At 51.9% G+C, this 20,778-nt stretch overlaps 1 protein-coding gene across 2 annotated transcripts in view; it reads right to left on the reverse strand.

The window, feature by feature from the left end:
* Positions 1-20,243, reverse strand: part of Fpgs (folylpolyglutamate synthase) — a 23,554-nt gene extending 3,311 nt beyond the window's left edge. Inside the window, exons 1-15 of one of the 2 annotated variants that reach the window (XM_029536009.1) lie at positions 20,172-20,243; positions 19,911-20,044; positions 7,889-8,017; positions 7,750-7,803; positions 6,841-6,905; positions 3,573-3,687; positions 3,393-3,470; positions 3,234-3,295; positions 3,005-3,107; positions 2,737-2,814; positions 2,329-2,476; positions 2,145-2,234; positions 1,307-1,457; positions 883-958; positions 366-432 (exon numbers count right to left, since the gene is read on the reverse strand). In XM_029536009.1, the coding sequence (XP_029391869.1) occupies positions 366-432; positions 883-958; positions 1,307-1,457; positions 2,145-2,234; positions 2,329-2,476; positions 2,737-2,814; positions 3,005-3,107; positions 3,234-3,295; positions 3,393-3,470; positions 3,573-3,687; positions 6,841-6,905; positions 7,750-7,803; positions 7,889-8,017; positions 19,911-20,033 (1,339 nt within the window). In that variant the 5' untranslated portion in view covers positions 20,034-20,044; positions 20,172-20,243. Of the gene's footprint in view, positions 1-365; positions 433-882; positions 959-1,306; positions 1,458-2,144; positions 2,235-2,328; positions 2,477-2,736; positions 2,815-3,004; positions 3,108-3,233; positions 3,296-3,392; positions 3,471-3,572; positions 3,688-6,840; positions 6,906-7,749; positions 7,804-7,888; positions 8,018-9,291; positions 9,833-19,910; positions 20,045-20,171 lie in introns of those variants that run through there. The other variant, XM_021193428.2, reaches the window with a different exon arrangement.
* Between the last annotated feature and the right edge of the window lie 535 nt (positions 20,244-20,778).

The following is a 20,778-nucleotide window of genomic DNA, read 5'->3' on the forward strand; positions in this document are numbered from 1 at the left end:
AGGGGATCTAATGACTTCAGGCCTCCACAGAGCTGGGCACTCAGACACACACAAACAATAAAAATAAATCTTTAAAAAAAAAAAAAAAAAAAAAATTGCCAGGCAGTGGTGGCGCACACGCCTTTAATCCCGGCACTTGGGAGGCAGGAGGCAGGCGGATTTCTGAGTTCGAGGCAAGCCTGGCCTACAGAGTGAGTTCCAGGACAGCCAGGGCTACACAGAAAACCCTGTCTTGAAAAACCAAAAAACCAAAACCAAAACCAAAAACCCCCGCTGTCTTCTAGCATGCTTTGCAAGTCCTTGTTCCTCACTGAGTAGTCTACCACAGGCACCTGGCATTAGCCATACCATCTGTCCCCTCTCACCTGCGTTTCCTATGGATGAAACCTCTGTCACGTTGGGGCAGAAGACAGCGTAGTCAAACTGGCAGGGCTGGGAGACCAAGGGGAGACATTATTAGTATCAGTTCTCTGAAAGATGTCTCTCACCCCCACTTGACTTCCAAATACCCCCCAGGCCACACCTCTGGAGACACCCACTGCCCTGGGGTATGTAGTAACCCTCCACAGCCGCCCCATCTGCCCCAGTGCTCAGCCTACTGAACAGAGTGCTTGCCTATGCGTACTGTTCTGAATGGAGAGTCAGGCAGTACCTACTTAGGGCAGCCTAGCTGAGGAACAGGCCCCAAACCCAGGCTGGAGTAGTTTCAGGATATGAACCACTCCAGCCTCCTGCCCCGAAGTGGGAAATGATCCGAGGAGCCACTCTGGACCCAGCAGCCGCGCAATCTGCTCCATTTACAGCTGAGGACGTCCAGGCCTCAGCGCCCACCAGAACAAGGGCCACCTGCCGCCCCGCCCACCCTCCAGGTGGGTCCTTTACCTGCAGCAGCTTCAGCAGGGCAGCAGAGTCCCTGTCACCAGTAGAGTTGAAGAGCAAGATGTGTACTTCAGACCCTCTGCATCAGGAAGAAATGGGTGGGACATGCCTTCTACCCTCCCTCCCAGCCCATTCCAGCCATTTCCCCAGAATCTAACCCATGTGGGTTCTCTGCAAGAGCAGCGAGGGCCTTTAACAACCATCTCTCCAGCACCAGAGTGCAGACTTTATCATTGAAACACCATTTAGGACATTTTCAAATATGTACCATATAGCAGCATCATTGCTAAAGAATTATCAGTATAGCATTTTTTTTTTTCCTAAGAGCAGGTTACAGCCCACTGATAGCTACTAAAATTAGCCCTAATGGGGTTATTACCCAGGACCTGGCCCCTGCATGTTCAGACAGACTTGCAAGAGAGCTCACCCATCGGTGCGTTTGCTGCGCTCCAATGACTGGCGGTACCAGTGTACACAGGCCTGCACACTGCTGGTGGTATGGGCGCCATCCAGGTACCAGGTAAGGGGTCCCCGCTGGAGTATCTGTGTCCGGCCAGGCCACACTGTGTCCCGAAGCCCTGGCAAAGGCAGATGAGACAGTGCTCTGGGATCCTCAATAAGGCCTGTGATCTCCTGTCTCTGCAGGCAAATCCACTTCCTAATGGCTGCCCCTGGGTTCCTGGAATGGGCTGTCCTGCTGTGGAATCCTCCAGATAGCCCTGAGATGAGGCTGCTATTACACAATCATACATTCCCAAGTGACAGCCAGTGTTGTGCTCACACAGCAAGTGAGGGCTAAGGCTGGAGTTTGATCCAAGATCTGCTCCAGGGCTGTCCCTGTCCCTGACAGCAACCCTGGCACACTGAAGCTGTTCTACGGGGGTCTAACAGTTGGCGCCCTACTGTGGGATGAAAGCAGTTTAGAGGACGGACACAGAGGCATCCTCCCTCAGTCTGACTGGCACTCTGCTCCAGGCTTCCGGGCGCTGGGCTCACACCTGAATGACATCACGTCAGGAACCATCCAAACAGCCCCTGGCAGTGGGTGTTATCAGCATCTCATTTGGCAGGTAGGAAAACTGAGCTGTGAACTCTAGGCCAGAGAAGAATGCTCACCCCGAGGCACTATCTACAACTGCCCCAACCCCCAAACAGGAAACCAAAAGAGACATGTGAAAGGGCAAAGATACAACAGGAACTCAATATACAACTCAGGGAGAACAGAGATGTGCAGTCTCCCGACTGGGGAGGAAGTTCCAACTTACCACGCCTCATGTGAGGGGTAGGGCGGAACACAGGTGCCAGGGGCAGCTGCCACCGTATGCTTGGCCTGGATCCCTTCAGCTCCTGGATGTCTGTAGGGTGTGAGTCTGGATTCAGACCCCTCCAAGGTAGGCTCCACTCATGCCTTGGAGCTGCCCACCTGCACGCCCACACTGGCCCACCTACCTTGGTGGTCCTGCTGCTCCAGCCAACAATGGGCCAGCTGCAAGGCTAAGGCTGCATTAGAGCGCTGGTGCTCTCCCTCCAGACCCAGGCTCAATGGCAGTCCAACCTCCTCCAGGGCTTCCAATGGTGGACACAGGTACAGTGGACACTGTGGGGGTGGGTGAGGGGATGGGAAGAGCTGGTCAGCTGACCTGCTGCCACCACTGCTACGTTAGAAAGCCTTCTGACCACCTGGGCCCACCACCAACCACCAAAACCACCAGGGCCTGCCAAGACCTGCTTCTAGAACCAGAGGTGTCCTGGAGCCCCTGCTACCCCTTGCACATATGAGGAACCCAAAGCCCAACAGGAGACTGTATTCTTCTAGTCAGCACACCCTCCACCCCACCAAGCCAGCCAGTCACTCACTGATATCTGCTGGGCTCGATCCCTCAGCACAGCCAGGGAACCTTCTGGCTGTACCACAGTGAAGGCAGGGACACCAGGCTGCAGGCACACCAGGAAAAAGGGACAGGAACTGATTTCAACTGAGGCCACAGAGGGAGAAGGATGAGAAGCCAGGCTGTGCAGCCAGCTAGGACCTGGTCCTGACTTGCCACAGCCATTCTTCTGTAAGCATTAGAAGGACAGACCCCGGGCGCCCATGAACCTCTCCTGCGTTGGCCCACTATGTTACCTTAAAGATGCCCCCTTTCTGCCATGCTATTTTCTCCACCGTATCTCCTAGTAGACTGGTGTGATCAATGCCAAGAGAGGAGACTCCACACACCACTGGCTTTCTGAAAGAGACAAGAAGGTCCTGCTCCCCAGTGCTGAGCCCCCTGCACAGGCTTTGGGCTGCTCCCCCCACAGTGCCGAGCTGCCGGCAGCGCAGGCTTCGGGCTGTCCCCCAGCGGCTCCCTTACCTGATGATGTTGGTGCAGTCAAAAGCCCCACCAATGCCCACCTCCACCACTGCCAGGTCCACCTGTAGGAGAGTAGACAGCACGCAGGGAGCAGGGAGCCCCTCCACTCATGCTCTGCCTCCCCCCCCCAAGGACTCAGACACAGGGAAAGACACTCACCTTCTCTTGGAGGAAGACATGGAAGGCCATGAGCGTAAGGAAGCGGAAGTAAGAGGGCATGGAGACGTGGCTGTCGTCCTGCACACAGGAGGAGCCAGTCAGGGCCAGAGCCCTTCACCCCCACGGCCCCAGCCCCTGCTCTGGGGAGATGGGCCCTCCCTAGCCCCCCAGCCTCAGTACCTTGAACTCCTCCAGCTGGTTATAGAGGCGCCAGAAGTGCTTGGTAAAGAGCTCGGGGCTGATGGGTTTCCCGTTGATTCGAATCCGCTCCCGCACCTGCACCATGTGAGGAGAGCTGTGGAGAGACCTGGGGTCATCGGGACTCCCCCCTTCCCGGGCCTTCCTTGTCCTAATCAGGCTGTGTCTGCCCTGTTCCCGAGGCTCCATGAAGTCCTCAAGACTCTGAGCTCCTGCCTAGGGCGTACAGACCCTGCAGAGGCTAAGCCCCGCCCCAGCAGCTTGGCGGCACCTCCAGTCCGTAGCCCGGCCTCCCGTCCATCGGTGGGTAGGTGGGTGGGTTCATCCTACAATATCACTTTCAACGAAGAACCCCGCCTCAGAAAGGAGGGAGATAGCCCTGTCCCCATGATGGTCTAACACCGTCTCTGGGCCCCAAAGGATTATTAACTCTGCTAACACATGCCTATAACATCCATCCGCCTTTCAGTCTCAAAGCAATAAATCCAGAAGGAGGAACTGTCGGATTCATTCCCCTGCCGCATCCACATCTGCAAGCTGGCTGGATGGCCACGTAGACCAAGGTCAGTAGTTAGAGGTTTTACTCCTAACACGATTAGCAGGGACCAGCGACATGGCACATGCTGCCAAAGTTGATAATGTATGGTCATCCTAAGAACTCATGAGGTGAAAGGAGAAACCATTGCCAAAGGTTGTCTCCTGACTTCTCACATGAGCTACAGCAACACACACGGGCAAACACACATGCACTAAGACACCTAAGGTAATGAAATAGTCATTACATGTTTTCAAGCTTTTTTTTTTTTTGGTTTTTTCGAGACAGGTTTTTCTGTATAGCTCTGGCTGTCCTGGAACTCACTCTGTAGACCAGGCTGGCCTCAAACTCAGAAATCCACCNGCCTCTGCCTCCCGAGTGCTGGGATTAAAGGCATGCGCCACCACGCCCGGCTTTTAAAAAAAAAAAAAAAAAAAAAAAAAAAGATTACTCTTTTTATTTAGCATTTTTTCTTTTTTAAGGTCTCATATAGCTAAGGCTGACCTCCAACTCACCACATAGCTGAGGATAACCCCGAATTCCTGATCCTCCTGCCTCTATTCCTCAAGTGACAGATTTTACAGGCATGTGTCACCACATTCGGTTCCCAGAAGATTATTCTAGAAGATAGACGGTTGCCTTACATAGTCCTAGACTGTTTTACAACCTTTGGTCAGTGACAGACATATACTGTCCTTTATGATTACAGCGCCTGTCGCTGCGGTGGCCACAGTCACACAAGCCTCCTAAGACACGCCTGCTTTCTAAGTCCTCAAAGACCCTCTCACACCAAGTCATCTCCCTTTCTTCCTTTTCTGTTTTGTTTTGTTTTTAAGACAGGGTTTCTCTCTGTAGCCCTGGCTGTCCTGAAACTCACTCTCTAGATCAGGCTGACCTTGAAATCACAGCCCGTCTCTGCCTCCTGAGTGATGGGATGAAAGGTGTGCACCACCACCGCCCTGCCCAGCTTCCATGTCTTTATTTTGAACAATCACCAGTTCCAGGAAACTGACATGTCAGACTCTGACATGGAGTTGATCTGAAATGGCCACAGCCAACTGGCTTCAGGTGGTTATGGAAGTGGCCTGACAGAACTGACAAAGCTATTGTCGGATACGATCCTCCCTCAAGGAACAAGTCCCCAGGAGTACACTCATATGCACTCCTCTGAAACGTCCTTCCTTTAAGGTGACAGGCAAGGAGAGGCTCACATCAGTAAGACAGCTCCACATCTTGTGGGATCTCCACTGATGTCTGTGAGCCACCACAAGGGGGCGCTGCCTCCAGAAGAAACCACAGCTATGGCTGGCAGAGCTCTACTGCCTCCCTGTGGAGACTCAGACATGGAGGCCATAACCTGTGGCTCTGTACACCTTTGAGTCAGGTTTGTGTTCCTTACTGCAGAGACATCTTAGCTGACAAACATCTCTGTGCTTAAAAATTGGATCTGGAGAGCCTGGGAGATGGTTTAGTCAGTAAAGTGCTTGCCACACAAGTATGAGGGCCTGCATTCAGATCCCCAGTATTCTCACACTCCACCCTCCACACCCACCCCTACCCCTGCAAAAGGAAACCAGCCAGCGGCTGTGAGTTGATTACCCCACTGCTGGGGAGGCAGACACAGGAGCATCCCTGGGGGGCTGCTAAGGCATAGTCATCCAGCTGAATCTAGGAACTCCAGAAAGAAGGAAGAGAGGGGAGGGGAAGGGGGAGGGAGAGGGGAGGAGAGGAAGAGGGGGAGGGGAAAGGAGATAGGAGGAGGGGAAGAGAAAAGGGGGAGGGGAGAGGGAAGGGGCTAGGAGAAGGGGAGGGGTTGGGGGAGGGGGGAAGAGAAGGAGAGGGAGAGGAAGAACAGAAAAACATACACTGAGATAAACATATGCTTGTGTGCCCATGCACACATAAATCATACTCAAAGTTGGATAAAGTAGTGCACAACTTTAATCTCAGCAATCAAGAGGCAGAGGCAGCTTAGACTCTGTGAATTCTTTGCCAGACTAATCTATAGAATTCCAGGCCACTCAGGGCTTCATAGAGAGACAGCCCACCCCCCAAACAAAACAAACATTAAAAAAGCAAGCAAAACCAAGCTGTGTGTGTGGTGGCTCACACCTACAACTCCGGCAGGGGACTGAGGTAGGAAGAGCTCAGGCAGTAGGCCTGCCTGAGGGACACTGTGAGTTCCAGGTCAGCCTGGGCTAGGGCAACCCTGCCTCAAACTGGGACTGGATCGATGGCTCAGTGATGAAGAGCTGAACGCTCTTGCAGAGGACCTCGGTTTCATTCCCAGCACACACGCGGCTCAGAACCCTGTGTAATTCCAGTTCTATTAAGCACACACATAAATAAACCACATACATGCAGCAAAATACACATACACATAAAGTAGGAAGAATAATTAAAAAATTTAATGGGCAAAAAAATTACATTGGAACTTGAATTAAAAAAAGGTCACCTGGCTCTTCCAGCCAGGTACTTAGGCCACACCTTTTGTGACACCAGCCGGTCCCTCTCCCTCCATTTTATTCCTTATGGAAACTGATGGCTGCTATTAGTGGGCTAACACGGGCACTGTGGATTTAATGTTTGCAGAATCAACAAATACTGGGGGAGGGGCAGAGAGGCTGACCTTGGCTCTAGCACCATAGCCTTCTAAAGAGCTGAGACACACACACACACACACACACACACACACACACACACACAGCCCAGTACCTAAAGAAGCCAGTCTTCAGGCCGTAATTCCGAAGGATCCGTTCAGTGAAGGCACAGGTGGAGCCCTGGAAAGCATCGGGTGGGATGAAATGATGGGTACTGCTGGCTGTCGCCTTGGCAGCACCTAGAATCACCAGGGAGACAAGCCTCCGGGCAGGCCAGGTTGACAGAGGCACAGGAGCACACACCAGCATCCATCCCTTCCTGACTGAGGATGCAATGTGATCATGTGATCGATCACCTGCCAAGGGGGACCACATCCCCCGGAACTCACAGCCAAGCAAACTCTCCTCCCTTACAAGCCCGACAGTCCTATGTCAACTTGGCGTGCGCTGGTCATCTGAGAGAGGGAGCCTCCGCAAGATCCAGTATAAGGGCATTTTTAAAATTAGTGATTGAAAGGGAGGGCCTGATCCATTGTGGGTGGAGCCATCCCTAGGCTGGGGGTCCTGGGTGCTATAAGAAAGCAGGCTGAGCCGGGCATGGTGGCGCACGCCTTTAATCCCAGCACTCGGGAGGCAGAGGAAGGCAGATTTCTGAGTTCGAGGCCAGCCTGGTCTACAAAGGGAGTTCCAGGGCAGCCTGGGCTATACAGAGAAACCCTGTCTAGAAAAAAACAAAACAAAACAAAACAAAACAAACAAACAAACAAAAAAGACGGGCAGGCAGGGGCTGGAGAGATGGCTCAGCAGTTAAGAGCACTGACTGCCCTCCCAGAGGTCCTGAGTTCAATTCCCAGCAACCACGTGGTGGCTCACAACCATCTATAATGGGATCCAATGTCCTCTTCTGGTGTGTCTGAAGACATCGATAGTGCACTCCTACACATACAATAAATAAATACATCTTTAAAACAAAAGGTAGATGGGCACCAGTCCACCATATGGACTCCTTCCGGACTATTCTTACCTTCCCTTTGGTCCCAGTGACATGAATAATGTTTAGCCGGTTCAAGTCCTCCACCTACAACAGACAGAAAGGTCCTTGCCTCAGCCACTGGGCTCGCATGCAGATAGGGTCGAGGTGTTTGCAGAATCTACAACCTTACCTGCAGTCCACTCCGTGCCAGGTACATCTCCATAGCCTCCAGCTGCGTCTGGGGGTCACTCCGTTGGCGCTTGACTTGCTCCAGATAGCTGGCATTGGTTTGCAGGGTGTTGAGCGTACGCACAGCATCCTGGCAACCATAGTCCCAGTTTAGTGAGGGTCCTTAAGGACAGAGGGACCCAGCCCAGCAGTGGCAAAAACAGGGCAACAAGCCGGTTATACCAGCCACGCTGCCTTTGCCTACAGCTTTTTGGTGGAGACAGCCCTGGTATATCTCCAGTTCTAGCAAATATGGGAGCCACGGGCAAGCTAGCCCCACCCAGGGAGTGCCAGGTAAAGCTGGCAAGATTAACGGACCTTCATTTCCTGGGCTGCCTTCCCCAAGCCTCTATGCCCTCTGCCTTCACACACAACGCCAACCCTGGGAGGGAGACTTTGTCCTTAATCTCTCTACCACTATACTGGACACCCACTGAGTGGGGGCCAGGACATTAGAAATCTAAGAACTTTGAATTTTGGAATAGTTGAGACTCAGGAGTTCCACCTTCCAACCCCAAGACAAGACGATGTAAGTAAGCAATTAGATCTGGAAGAGGAGGTACAGAGGGTGGGAAAGTACGCCCAAGTCATCGGGCCAGAATCCACAGGTGGGTACAGACAGCCTCAGGAGACCTTTGGGGGATGGGAGTGGAAACAGAAAATAAACAGAGAGGCCGAAATGAGAGGCATTTGAGGATATAAATCCAGTTGTGTTTCAATTACCCTACATTCTGAGAAACCTGTGCTTAGGCAGTTCCTCTCGGGTACCAGACTGGTCGCCTGCCCTCTTATCCTCAAGGCTTGGCTGGAAGCCTCACAGTCCTAAACCGGTGCCACCTGCCTGGCCAGCATTAAGTTCTGGTCATTGACAACTGACCCTGGCACAGTACTCTGCAGTTTGTTCTAGATTCTTGGTCTCTTTATTGCCTCTTTTTCTGCCTGCCCGCCGGCCAATTCTGAATACTTGAATTCCAGTCTTCGAGTCTTGAAGACCCCAATCCCAGATCCCCCTGGGTTATTTCCACTCTGTACTCCAGAACTCCTCCCTTCCCCTCATCTTGCATTGCCCATGCAGACTCTGGGGTCACTTCTAAAACTCAATTCAGACTCTGGAGGTCCTGGTGTGTCACCAGCGCCCATTCCCTCTGCAACACCGGACACGCGCTCTCAGAATTCCCACATCGGGCCACCTGAGCCCAACTTTCCGGTCCCTGTCACTTCCCCCGGGCTCTGGGATGTCCCCGCCTCTCGAGCCCCGCAACTTCATGCTCCGGTGGCCCCAGCAGCTGGCGGAGAGCGGAGCACGGCTCCGGTGCTGCCCACGTGTCAGTACGGGACCGTCTGCCCGCGGGAACGGTCAGAAACCTGATACTCCATGCCCGGCTCCTGCGGCGCTGGCCACGCGCTCAACCACCGCCGCGACGCGCCCTCCGTTATTGCACCACGCGCAGAAACAGCTGCCAGGGACAGAGTCGAGCACAGGCGGCTCCGCGCCCACGACATAGTCTTAATGCCACCGCAAGCTAGGCCTGGGCCGGAGCCGCCCCGCTTCGCCCCGCCCCGCCCTGACGCGACCCTAAGGCCCACCAATCAGAGTCTCTGGATTTTCCCGGACCAATGAGAAGCGGCGCCTTATCGCGGCCATCTTTTTGAGGGGCAGTTGGTCCGGGAGGCGCGCTGCTCTCGCCATGCTTCTAAGGGGAGCGCTGCCGGGGAGGGAGGAGGGAACAGGGCGTTCCTGGGAGGGGTCCTCCATCTTAAAGGAACTCTCTACTCTTGTCGTCGCCATCCTCCAAAGGTCTGTGCCCCAGGTCTGAAGGACTTCGCTGTACATCCCAAAATAGCCACTCCGAGCCAGCAGTTCTCCGTCCCGGCTCCATGCCAGACCAGCGCTGAGCTGGAATAGAATTACAGGGCTGGCAGATGCCTGTGTCACCAATTCCCAGCACCGAAATGTCCCGGCTCACTCAGACAGTGGGGATGCGGTCTTTTCGGTCAAGAATATGACCCCGTCTCTTCAGACCCTTAAGTCACTCTAGAAACCTAGGAAGACTTCCCGGAAGGAAGACGCCCCTATCGAGGCCTGTGGAGTTCCAGGGGGACTTCCAGGCTAAGAAGGAGACCGTGGGAAAGACTTTCTTCCATTTGGTTGGACCGGGATGCTCCCAGGATGCTTCATCAGCAGGGACCTGGAGCCTCGGATGCTTCATCAGCAGGGACCTGGAGCCTCGTATGAAATTAGGTTTGGAGAAATGGCTCAGTGGCTAAGTCTCAAGGTTCAAGTCAGTCTTAGGACCCACACTGCGGCTCACAATTGTAGACTCCAAACTGGGGATCTGACCCGACTCAGGCCTCCAAAAGCACAATGCAAACAGGCAAAAATGTTAAGTAAAGATAAAAAAATGTGGCCAGGCAGTGGTGGCGCACGCCTTTAATCCCAGCACTCAGGAGGCAGAGGCAGGTGGATTTCTGAGTTAGAGGCCAGCCTGGTCTACAGAGTGAGTTCCAGGACAGCCAGGGCTACACAGAGAAACCCTGTCTCAAAAAACCAAAACAACATCAACAACAACAACAAAAAAAGATAAAAAATTTGGAGTGAATTTTCTGGCTTTAGGGGAAGGTGTGGATTCTTATTAGGGCTTTGGAAACTCCCTAGAGGTGGAGAGTGGATTTGAGGGCCCTCTGGGGAAGGGAACAGTAATCTTTCCTAATTGTCAGTGAGGAGGTACTTCCATTTGTGGAAGGCACTGGACAAAGGCAATGGGTTTTCAGTCTCCCCTGCTTTTCTACATTGGGCTTAAATACTTAGCAGAGATTTCTATTTTAAATAAGCAAGGGCTGTTTTGGGAGAAATCTGGACATCTGCTCTCTGAAAGTACTTCTGACCTCAAACTCACAGAGATCTCCTTGCGCTGGCCTCCTGAGTGCTGGAATCAAAGTGTCCAAGCATATATTTCAGTGAACAGCTTCACTCATTCTTGGCCCACTTCCCCTCCTGCACACCCCCCCCCCCAGCTGCACCCAGCCAGTTTCAAATTCTTTTTTGTTTTGTTTTTCTTTTTAATATTTATTTATTACATGTAAGTACACTGTAGCTGTCTTCAGACACTCCAGAAGATGGTGTCAGATCTTGTTACAGATGGTTGTGAACCACCATGTGGTTGCTGGGATTTGAACTCAGGACCTTTGGAAGAGCAGTCGGTGCTCTTAACCACTGAGCCATCTCTCCAGCCCCTCGTTTTGTTTTTCGAGACAGGGTTTCTCTGTGTAGCCCTGGCTGTCCTGGAACTCACTCTGTAGACCAGGCTGGCCTCGAACTCAGAAATCCACCTGCCTCTGCGTCCCGAGTGCCGGGATTAAAGGCGTGCGCCACCACACCCGGCTCATCTCAGATTCTTTATGTGGCAAAAGAGCACTTTAACCTCCTGGTCCTGCTTTCACTTCCCCAGCGCTGAGATTCCAGTGCTCAGAGGACCCGTCTAGACCAGCAGGGCTGGTTTCATACCCTACTGGGATCTCATCCAGAGCCTCATGCATGTTAGACAAGCAATCTGCCACTGAGCTATAGTCCTCTGTTTTGAAACAAGGTCTCATGCAAACCAGGTCTACCTCTAATTCACTATGTAGCCCAGGACAATTTTAAACGTTAATCCTCTGCCTCCTTCATACAGGTGCTGAAATTACAGAATTTGCCATTTTTGTTTGGTGTTCCCCAAGTGTGGATTTCAGCAAACAGCTTCACTCATTCTCGGCCCACTTTCCTCTCAATCTTTCTAGGTTTTTTTACCCTCTTTCAGAACCTTCCTCTACCCACTGACTGGTTTTATAACCCTTGTGCCCCACCCCACCCCCTTTTTTTCTTCTGACAATCACAAAATCAGTGTGTGCCTCTAGGAGAACCTCTGTCCCAGAAGCAGAGGCAGGTGGATCATCAAGACCATTCTGGTCTACAGAGTGAATTCTAGGACAGCAAAGACTACACAGAGAAACCCTGCCTCAAAAAGGGGGAGGGAGGTCCTGCCTAGCATACGCAAAGGCACTGGGATTGGTCCCTTAGCACTACTAACAACAATATTAAAATAAAAGCGTCTGTGTACCTGGTTCTGTCCTCCAGAGGGTCAGATCTGTAAGAAGTGGCACTGGAGGCATACAACATCCCAAGGGAGGACTTATTTCTGTGTATTCGGTGGAGTGAGGCAGAACTCGGCTTAGCTCCCTCCCTCTTTCTTGTTTCCTTCTTTGCTCTTTTTGTTGTTTATGACTGGATCTCACTAGACAGTCTACAGTGGCCTGGAACTCCCTGTATGGCCAAGGCTTGCCTCTAACTCTCAGCAATTCTCCTGCCTCATCTCCCCAAGTGCTAGAAATATTTCTAAGGCTCAAGGAATACAGTTGTATGCCAGGTTACTCAACTTAGCTTCCTTTCCCTTTTAATTTATTCCCTCTTTTATGCCGGTGTTTTGTCTGTATTTAGGTCTGTGCAGCACCTTTGTACAATTCCAGCAGAGGGCAGAAAGGGGGACGGGGCTCAGATCCCCTGGAACTAGCCATGCTGTGGGTCCTGGAACCTGAATCTATCCTCTGAAAGAGTTAAGTGCTCTTAGCTGCTGAGCCTTCTCTGCAGCCCTGATTCCTTTCATCTTTGGCTAAGCAGCAGAACCCTTGCCTGGCAGACAGGAGCTTCATTACCTGCCACAGGCTTTCTCTAGAGCCAGGTCTGAAGCCCTGAGCCCTTGGACGGTATACATCAGCTCTAACTGGAAACAAATGCAGACACAGAGCAGAACAGAGCACTGGAAATTCTGCCAATCTAAACTGGTTTTATTCCAGTTGCAACAGGAAATTATAAGTGGTGCCTTGTTTCTGGGCATGTCACCTGTGCCTTGGACCTTGTGTCCTTTGTTGTCCCAAGGATACTTATTAATTTTATTATTTTGGAGTAGGGTCTCATACATCCCACCCTGGCCTCTATCTAAGTCACAATCTATCAAAGCTGCTCTTGAACGTCTGATCTGCCTGCTTCCACCTCCTGAGGACTAACCTCGCAGGCTTGCATCATTATCCTGTCCAGTTCATACACTTCGAGAGATCCAGCCCAAGGCTTTATGCACACTAGTCAAGCACGCTTCCAACTGAGCGCTACCCCTAGTCTTCAGTTTTGTATTCACAGATAGCAATCAACACGATATAGGTGACTCTATACCATACTGTTTCCATATTCTCTTTCCTCCCTGGTGCTAAGGTTGCACACGCGAGACAGGGTGTCTTGCAAAACAAAACAAGGGGCTGGTGAGATGGCTCAGTGGGTAAGAGCACCCGACTGCTCTTCCGAAGGTCCAGAGTTCAAAGCCCAGCAACCACATGGTGGCTCATAACCATCCGTAACAAAATCTGATGCCCTCTTCTGGAATATCTGAAGACAGCTACAGTGTACTTACATATAATAAATAAATAAATATTTAACAACAACAACAAAAAACTATTAAAAAAAAAAGAAAAGAAAAACTAAACAAAACAAAAAAAAAAAGAAGTGCAGTGACTAAGTCAAGGGCAGTCTGCAGCACACGTGCTCATACATATTACCTTGTACCCAGCAGCGGAGATGGAACTAGTTTCCTCACTTCCAGGGCATCCTTAGATCTTCTCAGGGCAGTGCTGACACTACCCTGGGCATCAGAAGTCTCATAGCCCTTCTGGGAATTAAGAGATTGTCCTCATTTTGTAGGAGGAGAAATCGAAGCTCAGGGAGATTAATGCACACACCCAAACTTTTGGATTAACATCTACCCTTGTTTAACACCCCCCACCCCCTACCCCCCCACACCCCTCTACACACACCCATACACACACACCCCACCACCCACACACAAGTCTGTCAGCTCCATGATGCTCTCTGCAGCCCCTGGACTTGCTGTGTGATGCTAAGAAAAGCATCCCCGGCTCTGATTGGTCCCCTCCGTAGCACAGAGATCTGAATGAAGAAGTCCAGCTGTCCCTTCCTCACCTGGGTCTCTATACCTGGACTGCTATAAAGAACAAGGGGAGCCAAACACACCAGGAGGTTTTTGCAGAAGGGGGGTGCAAGCTGGGCAGCGGTGGCACAAGCCTTTAATCCAAGCACTCAGGAGGCAGACACAGATGAATATGTGTTTTGGGCCAGCCTGGTTTCCTGAGTGAGTTTCAGAACAGTTGAGGCTACACAGAGAAACCCTGCCTTGAACAAAATGAAAAGTAGGGCTGGAGAGATGGCTCTGCTCTTCCAGAGGTCCTGAGTTCAATTCCCAGCAACCACATGGTGGCTCACTACCAACTGTAATGGGATCTGATGCCCTCTTCTGGTGTGTCTGAAGACAGCTACAGTCTATCTATCTATCTATCTATCTATCTATCTATCTATCTATCTATCTATCTATCTATCATAAATAAAATCTTTAAAAAAGAAAAGACCAGTGAGGGCACCTCTGTACCCCGGTACAGCAAGGATCCTCCATGTTCCAATGTCTACACTAATGGACTACAGAGACACCCGCCCCTTGGCACCTCCCCTCTCTGATACTCAGAGCCTCACTTTGCCTCTGGCCACAAAGGGGCTAAGACACTTGCAAACATGGATATAAGGTATTTGATCATATTCACCCCTACTATCCTCTCTCATCCTCCTCCAACCCCCTCCTCCCACCTAATCCACCCCTTTATACTCTCACATCTTTACTTTTTTTTTTTTTTTTTTTTTTTGAGACAGGGTTTCTCTGTATAGCCCTGGCTGTCCTGGAACTCACTTTGTAGACCAGGCTAGCCTCGAACTCAGAAATCCGCCTGCCTCTGCCTCCCGAGTGCTGGGATTAAAGGCGTGCGCCACCACGCCCGGCTACATCTTTACTTTTTAAAAATTATTATTTTATGTCGCGTGTACGGATGCTTTGCCTACATGCATGTCTATGTACTGTACAGGTGCCAATACCAGAGGAAGCTGAAAGAAGCATCAGTTTCCCTCGACTACAGTCACAGATGACTGCAGCCCGCCATGTAGGGGCTGGGAATTGAACCCGGGTCCTCTGGAAGAGCAGCCAGTGCTCTTAACCAGTGAGCCATCTCTCCAGCCCTCATGTCTTTTCTTCCTTATTATTATTATTTTTGGTGACCAAATGGGTTTCACTAGGGTTCACACAGGAGCGTGAGTGACATGTTACAGTAGCACCAGCAGATTAGCAGAGGATGAATTACTGAAGAGACTGCCTCCCTCCCCTCTTTTGGCAACGATCAGCTGAAAAGCAGGCCCTGCAATCATGCCTTCTAGAACGACTGGGGGGTGGGGGTTGACATCTAGCCTGTGCCCAGAAGCCATTGTGTTCCCATCTCAGGCAGCAGATGATAGGGATGAACGGGCCACTTCCCTCCTGATGCCCTTGCTTTTCTGGGCTTCCTGCCACTGGCTCTCTCTCCTTCCCGTCCTAAGGGTATACTTTGCTGGCCTTGCTCTCTCTGCTCTGTCGTCTCAGACCTCTCTGACACACTGGTGTCCTAGGTCCTGTGATAATTTCACCGTGCCACAGGCAGGGCCATCCAGTAGCCTCCTGGTCTCTCACCCACAGTGTCCAGACCACAGTATCTTAGATTGCCATGCTCATGACAGCTTCCTTCTGAGATTGTTGAAGCTTGCTCAAGCTGGCCCAGGCCGCTCTAGCTGAGGCACACTCATCCATCTTGGAGCCACTCCGAGCTCACTCGGGATCCCCATTGTGGGACACTGAGCTGTGCACAGACAGCCAGGTCCCCAGTGGAGCACAGGCCTGGAACCCTTGTGACCCTTAGGAACAGAAGGTGTTCGGCCATGCCCTCAGGGCCCCTAGCTCCTGTCCCAGCTACAGCCTCAAACAACCCTCCAACCCCCATAGAGATGTGTGGCCATCAGTCACGTAGGCAATGCCCCAAGCTACTGGTATTGTCTGGACTCCACCCCCACAGTTACCTGGCAACAGCCAGGATGGCCCAGCCCACCATAAAAGGAGCTGCTTGCCCCTTCCTCGCTCGCTCTCTTACCTCTTATTCTTTTTGTTTGTTTGTTTTTTTGTTTGTTTTTCGAGACAGGGTTTCTCTGTGTAGCCTTGGCTGTCCTGGAACTTACTCTGTAGACCAGGCTGGCCTCGAACTCAGAAATCCACCTGCCTCTGCCTCCTGAGTGCTGGGAATGGATTAAAGGTGTGCGCCACCACGCCCGGCTTATTCTTGACCCCTTACTCCTCTCTCCGTTTTCCATTTCTGCCTGTCTCCATGTGGCCATGGCCAGCCTCTACTTCCCTACTCTCTCCCTCTCTGCCTTCCTACAATAAATGTCTAGAAACCGTGGACTGCCTCTTCTCATTGGGATCCGCCATGCTGGAGCAATGGAGTAGGTCTTCCTCTAAGGGGCAGCACGTCTAACCTCCCGCCAAGAGGCCTCCTTGCACTCCAGCCATGGCTGCCACCAACCCAAGAGGCCCATCAAGCAAGCCACCTGAGCCAGCCAAGACCCTCCTCCCTGCGGTAACCACGGAGCTTTCCCCGTGCCCTTTTCCCTTCGGTCTCCAGGCCAGAGTCCTCCCGCGGGCCTCCACTTCTCAGCTCTTCCGAGACATCCAGCGGTGTCCTGGACTGAGAACATGACGTCCCTGGCCTCCATACGGCTCAGGGACCCCAGATCTGGGTCTTCCGTGGTACCCAGCAGCTTCTGTGGTACCCTAGAGTTGGAGTCCGACTCCCGCAGGTCTGCGGAGACCCCAGACTGCTCCTTCCTCACCCCAGAACGGAGTCCTGCGGCTTCCCACAGCAGGATGCCTACCTGGTGGTGCCGTGGGGTGTGCCCAGTCAAACTGCTCACATCCACCTTGCTCAGTAGCCTGAGCCCTGGGCCAGACTCAGAACCCCATTTTTGTCCCACACCCTATGCCAAGCCCCACCCACTCCAGGCTCTCCACTCCCCTACAGGTTTTCCCTCAGATCCATCAGATCCACCCGATCCGTCCGCAGATCCTCTTGCTACCTTTCCTCTGAGCCCAGAAAGTTCTCATTTTCAGTGCAGTTCAGTCCTTGTGGGTTCTACTGCCTGAGTGATAAACTCCTAACTCTGCATGTCCCCAACTTGGACCATCGGCCAGGCCCCTTTAGCTGGTATTCACACTTCATGATCACTCAGCACCAACAGTTTAATCCTGTTAGCAGCCTGGATAGCAATGTGACCACTCTCACTACACAGAGCAGCAAACTATGGTACAAGAAGTTGCTCAACCAGCCTAGGGTCACACAGAAAATGAATATAGGGACTTTGCGCTGTTCTGTCCCTCTGCCCTGGACCATTCAAACGTTTGCATGACTGACCCCGTTTCAGGTTCAGGGCGTACCTGACGCAATCATTCCCTTTGCCTGTTAACCTTTTGTACTGTGGAGATTTTGAAGTACATTGTTGTGTTGCCATTTCAAAAGAAACACTTCTGGGCCGGGCTTGTGGGCAGAGGCACCTGCAGTCATGGCAGGCCACATAGTACTTGGGAGGTGGAGGCAGGTGGGTCTCTGTGAGTTCAAGGGCAGCTCGATCTACATAGTGAGTTCCAGGACAGCCAGGGCTACATAGCAAGACCCTGCCTCAAAACAAACGAAAGGTGGTACAGTCAGCAGTAGTGGTTCAGCACTTGAGGGGGAGGAAGGAGCTTCAGGAGTCCAAGGTGGTTGTTGAAAGCAGATGTGGCTGGAAATCATACAAAGCAGAATAAACACCCACTAAGACTCACACTGCATGTTCTGCTTTCCTTGTGGGATCCAGGCATGGGATCACAAAGTCAGAAAGCAGAGAGAGCTTCAAGGAAGAGGGAAACAGAGAGGAAATGGAATACGTACGATGAAAAAGCAGAAGGCACGGGCCAGGGAGATGGGTGTGTGTGTGGGAGGGGTTGACATGCCTGCTGCACAAGTGTAGGGAGCTGAGTTTGATTCCCAGCACCCAAGAAAAAAAAGCCAGTGCCATGCTTCACAGCACGAAACCCCTGGCTGGGAAGCAAAGACAGGGAGGGTACTGGAGCTCGGTTGACTCCCAGCCTCTCAGAACAGTGAGGTCCAGGTTCAACGAGAGATGAGAGACCTTGTCTTAAAGAAGGTGGAGAGCCTTTGAGGGAAGAAGAGCTCTGGCCTCCTCCTGCATATGCATATAAGATCGCATACACATACATATGCCACTCTCAGGTGCACACCTGTGCACACCTTTAATCCCAGCACTCAGGAGGCAGAGGTAGGCGGATCTCTGGGTTGGAGGCCAGCCTGGTCTACAGAGTGAGTTCCAGGACAGCAAAGTCTACACAGAGAAACCCTGGCCTAAAGAAAAAGAAGGAAGAAAGGCAGGGAGAAAGGAAAGTAGTGCAGCACCCCTGGGTCTCAGACCAGCACTTTAGTCTATTTTGTTGTCTTGCCTTTTGAGATTGGGTCACCTTATGTAGCCCAGGTTGCCGCACCTTCTGACTGCTGAGATCAAAGGCACGCACCGCCACGCTAGTTTGAGTTATTTACATTTGTGTGTGTGTACAACATATGTTGTATGTGCAACAATCATGTTCAGGCAGTGTCACAGGCCAGGAGAGGGCATCATAAGCCCTTGGGAACCTGAGTGACAGGTTCTGAGCTGCCAGATGTGGGTTCAGGAAAGCAAATCTTGCTCTGCAAGAGCAGTAAGCAAGCCGGGCAGTGGTGGCGCACGCCTTTAATCCCAGCACTTGGGAGGCAGAGGCAGGAGGATTTCTGAGTTTGAGGCCAGCCTGGTCTACANAGTGAGTTCCAGGACAGCCAGGACTACACAGAGAAACCCTGTCTCAAAAAAACCAAAAAAAACAAAACAAAACAAAACAAAAAGATCAGTAAGCACTTCCACTGAAGCCATTCTCTGGCCTCTAGTTTTCTTTTTCTTTGTTGAGACAGGGTTTCTCTGTGTAGCCCTGGCTGTCCTGGAACTTACTCTGTAGACCAGGCTGGCCTCAAACTCAGAGATCCGCCTGCCTCTGCCTCCTGAGTATTGAGATTAAGTGTGGGCCACCACAGCCTGGCTGTAGTTATCATCTGTACATTGACTTTCCCTAAATAACAGCAAAGAGCTTTTGCTGTGTTTGAGACAAGATCATGTAGATTGGATGGAGATGACCTTGAACTTCAGACGTTCCCACCTCCATTTCCTGAGCATTTTGATTGCAGGTATGAGCCACACCTGGTTTTACAGTGCATGGTAGGCAAGTGATCACCTGAGTTACAGACATCCTCCAGTCCCAGTAGTAAGTCCTTTCTTTTTTTTTTTTTTTTTTGGTTTTTCGAGACAGGGTTTCTCTGTATAGCTCTGGCTGTCCTGGAACTCACTTGGTAGACCAGGCTGGCCCCGAACTCAGAAATCCGCCTGCCTCTGCCTCCCGAGTGCTGGGATTAAAGGCCTGCGCCACCAGGCCCGGCAGTAAGTCCTTTCTAGACGAGGCCCTGCTCTGGGAGGAGCACACATGTCCGGTCTCATTTAACCCTTACGATTGCTTCGGAGAAAGGTTGTGTTTGGAACCCCATTTACTAAGGAAGACAACAGGGCCTAACGCAAACAGTGGTTTAGTGATTGACAGGGTGTTAACTCAGGCTCCGCCCCAGGCCCTACCTGACTCCTGCCCCATCTGCTCCAAGCATGCGGTTAGGAGATGGCTGTCAGCAGGGATCTGGCCTTGAGCTAGGTGTCTCACCTGCCTCCTGTGTAACACAGGAGACACTAGCCTGCTTCTCAGACTCCAGATCACCTAGTGATACAGCGGCGGGGTTTCTGAGGAAGTCCCAATAGAGCAAAGAGTAGGCTTCCTAACATCACCTGCTCAGGAGAGAGCTCCTGGTGACATGGCCTTTTTTTCTAGAGCCTGCAGTGTCTGCTATCCATAAGCCTAGAGGTCTATTTACCGACAAGAAAGCAAAACAAGCCACGATGAGGTCCTAGGAGCTCCTACCTGAAAGGAGGCAGTCTTAGCTTCGTAAGCACTCCCTGATGGGCCCTTCCGCTCCATGGTTGCTTCCCACCAGAACTTCTCAGCCACAGGCCAGGACACAGGCAGGCACCTGGCGCTTTTCATCACTTGGCTTCCTAATGGGTAGGGTACAAATGACTCCCAAGTACAGGAGCTTCGGGCTGAGCCAGCTCTGCCCACCGGGAGTGGGACTGCAGGGGGCTCCCAGGGCCCTCTCACCCTCTACACCAGGGGAGAGTTTACCTGAGAGGTTCGCATCTCCATCCTGAGCACAGTCCAGTAACTTTCTGGCGTCCCCACTACAGGGCTAGCTAGCTGCACCCCCTTGTGAGTTAAATAACAACTGGATGGAGGGTAAAGATCAGCAGTGGGGGGTTGGGAGGGGTGACAGGAGGCAGGGATATCTGGGAAATGTCCAAGTCCTGGGGTTGGCCTTGCTGCCCAGGTGAGACTGGCTCTCCCTGGCCTCCTCTAGCCCTCCTTGTCACAGCCCACCTCCCCTTACAGTTGTCCCCATCTGGCAGGCATCCAACCTGGCAGGGATGAATGGATGAAGACAAAGAAACACAGGGGCAGGCGACCTTGACCTGGTTCAAGCTTAGTGGAGAAGAGGCCTTGTTTTACCAGATCAATTGAAAAAAGTCAGGACGCATGACAAAGTCCTTAGCCTGCAGATGACATCAAGAAAATGAGTCCAGGCCTTCTTCCCTAGTGTCTGACTCAGTCTAATGTGCATCAGACTGGCACACAGGAGTGACAGTGTCTAGGAGCTGGGAACAAGACCCATGTTACAGTTGGGCATCGGGGCTGGATACTGAAGCAAGCCCAGCTCCTTCCTTGGGGGAGGAGT

Source organism: Mus pahari, chromosome 3 (genome assembly GCF_900095145.1).
Source record: "Mus pahari chromosome 3, PAHARI_EIJ_v1.1, whole genome shotgun sequence".
Lineage (NCBI taxonomy): Eukaryota > Metazoa > Chordata > Mammalia > Rodentia > Muridae > Mus > Mus pahari.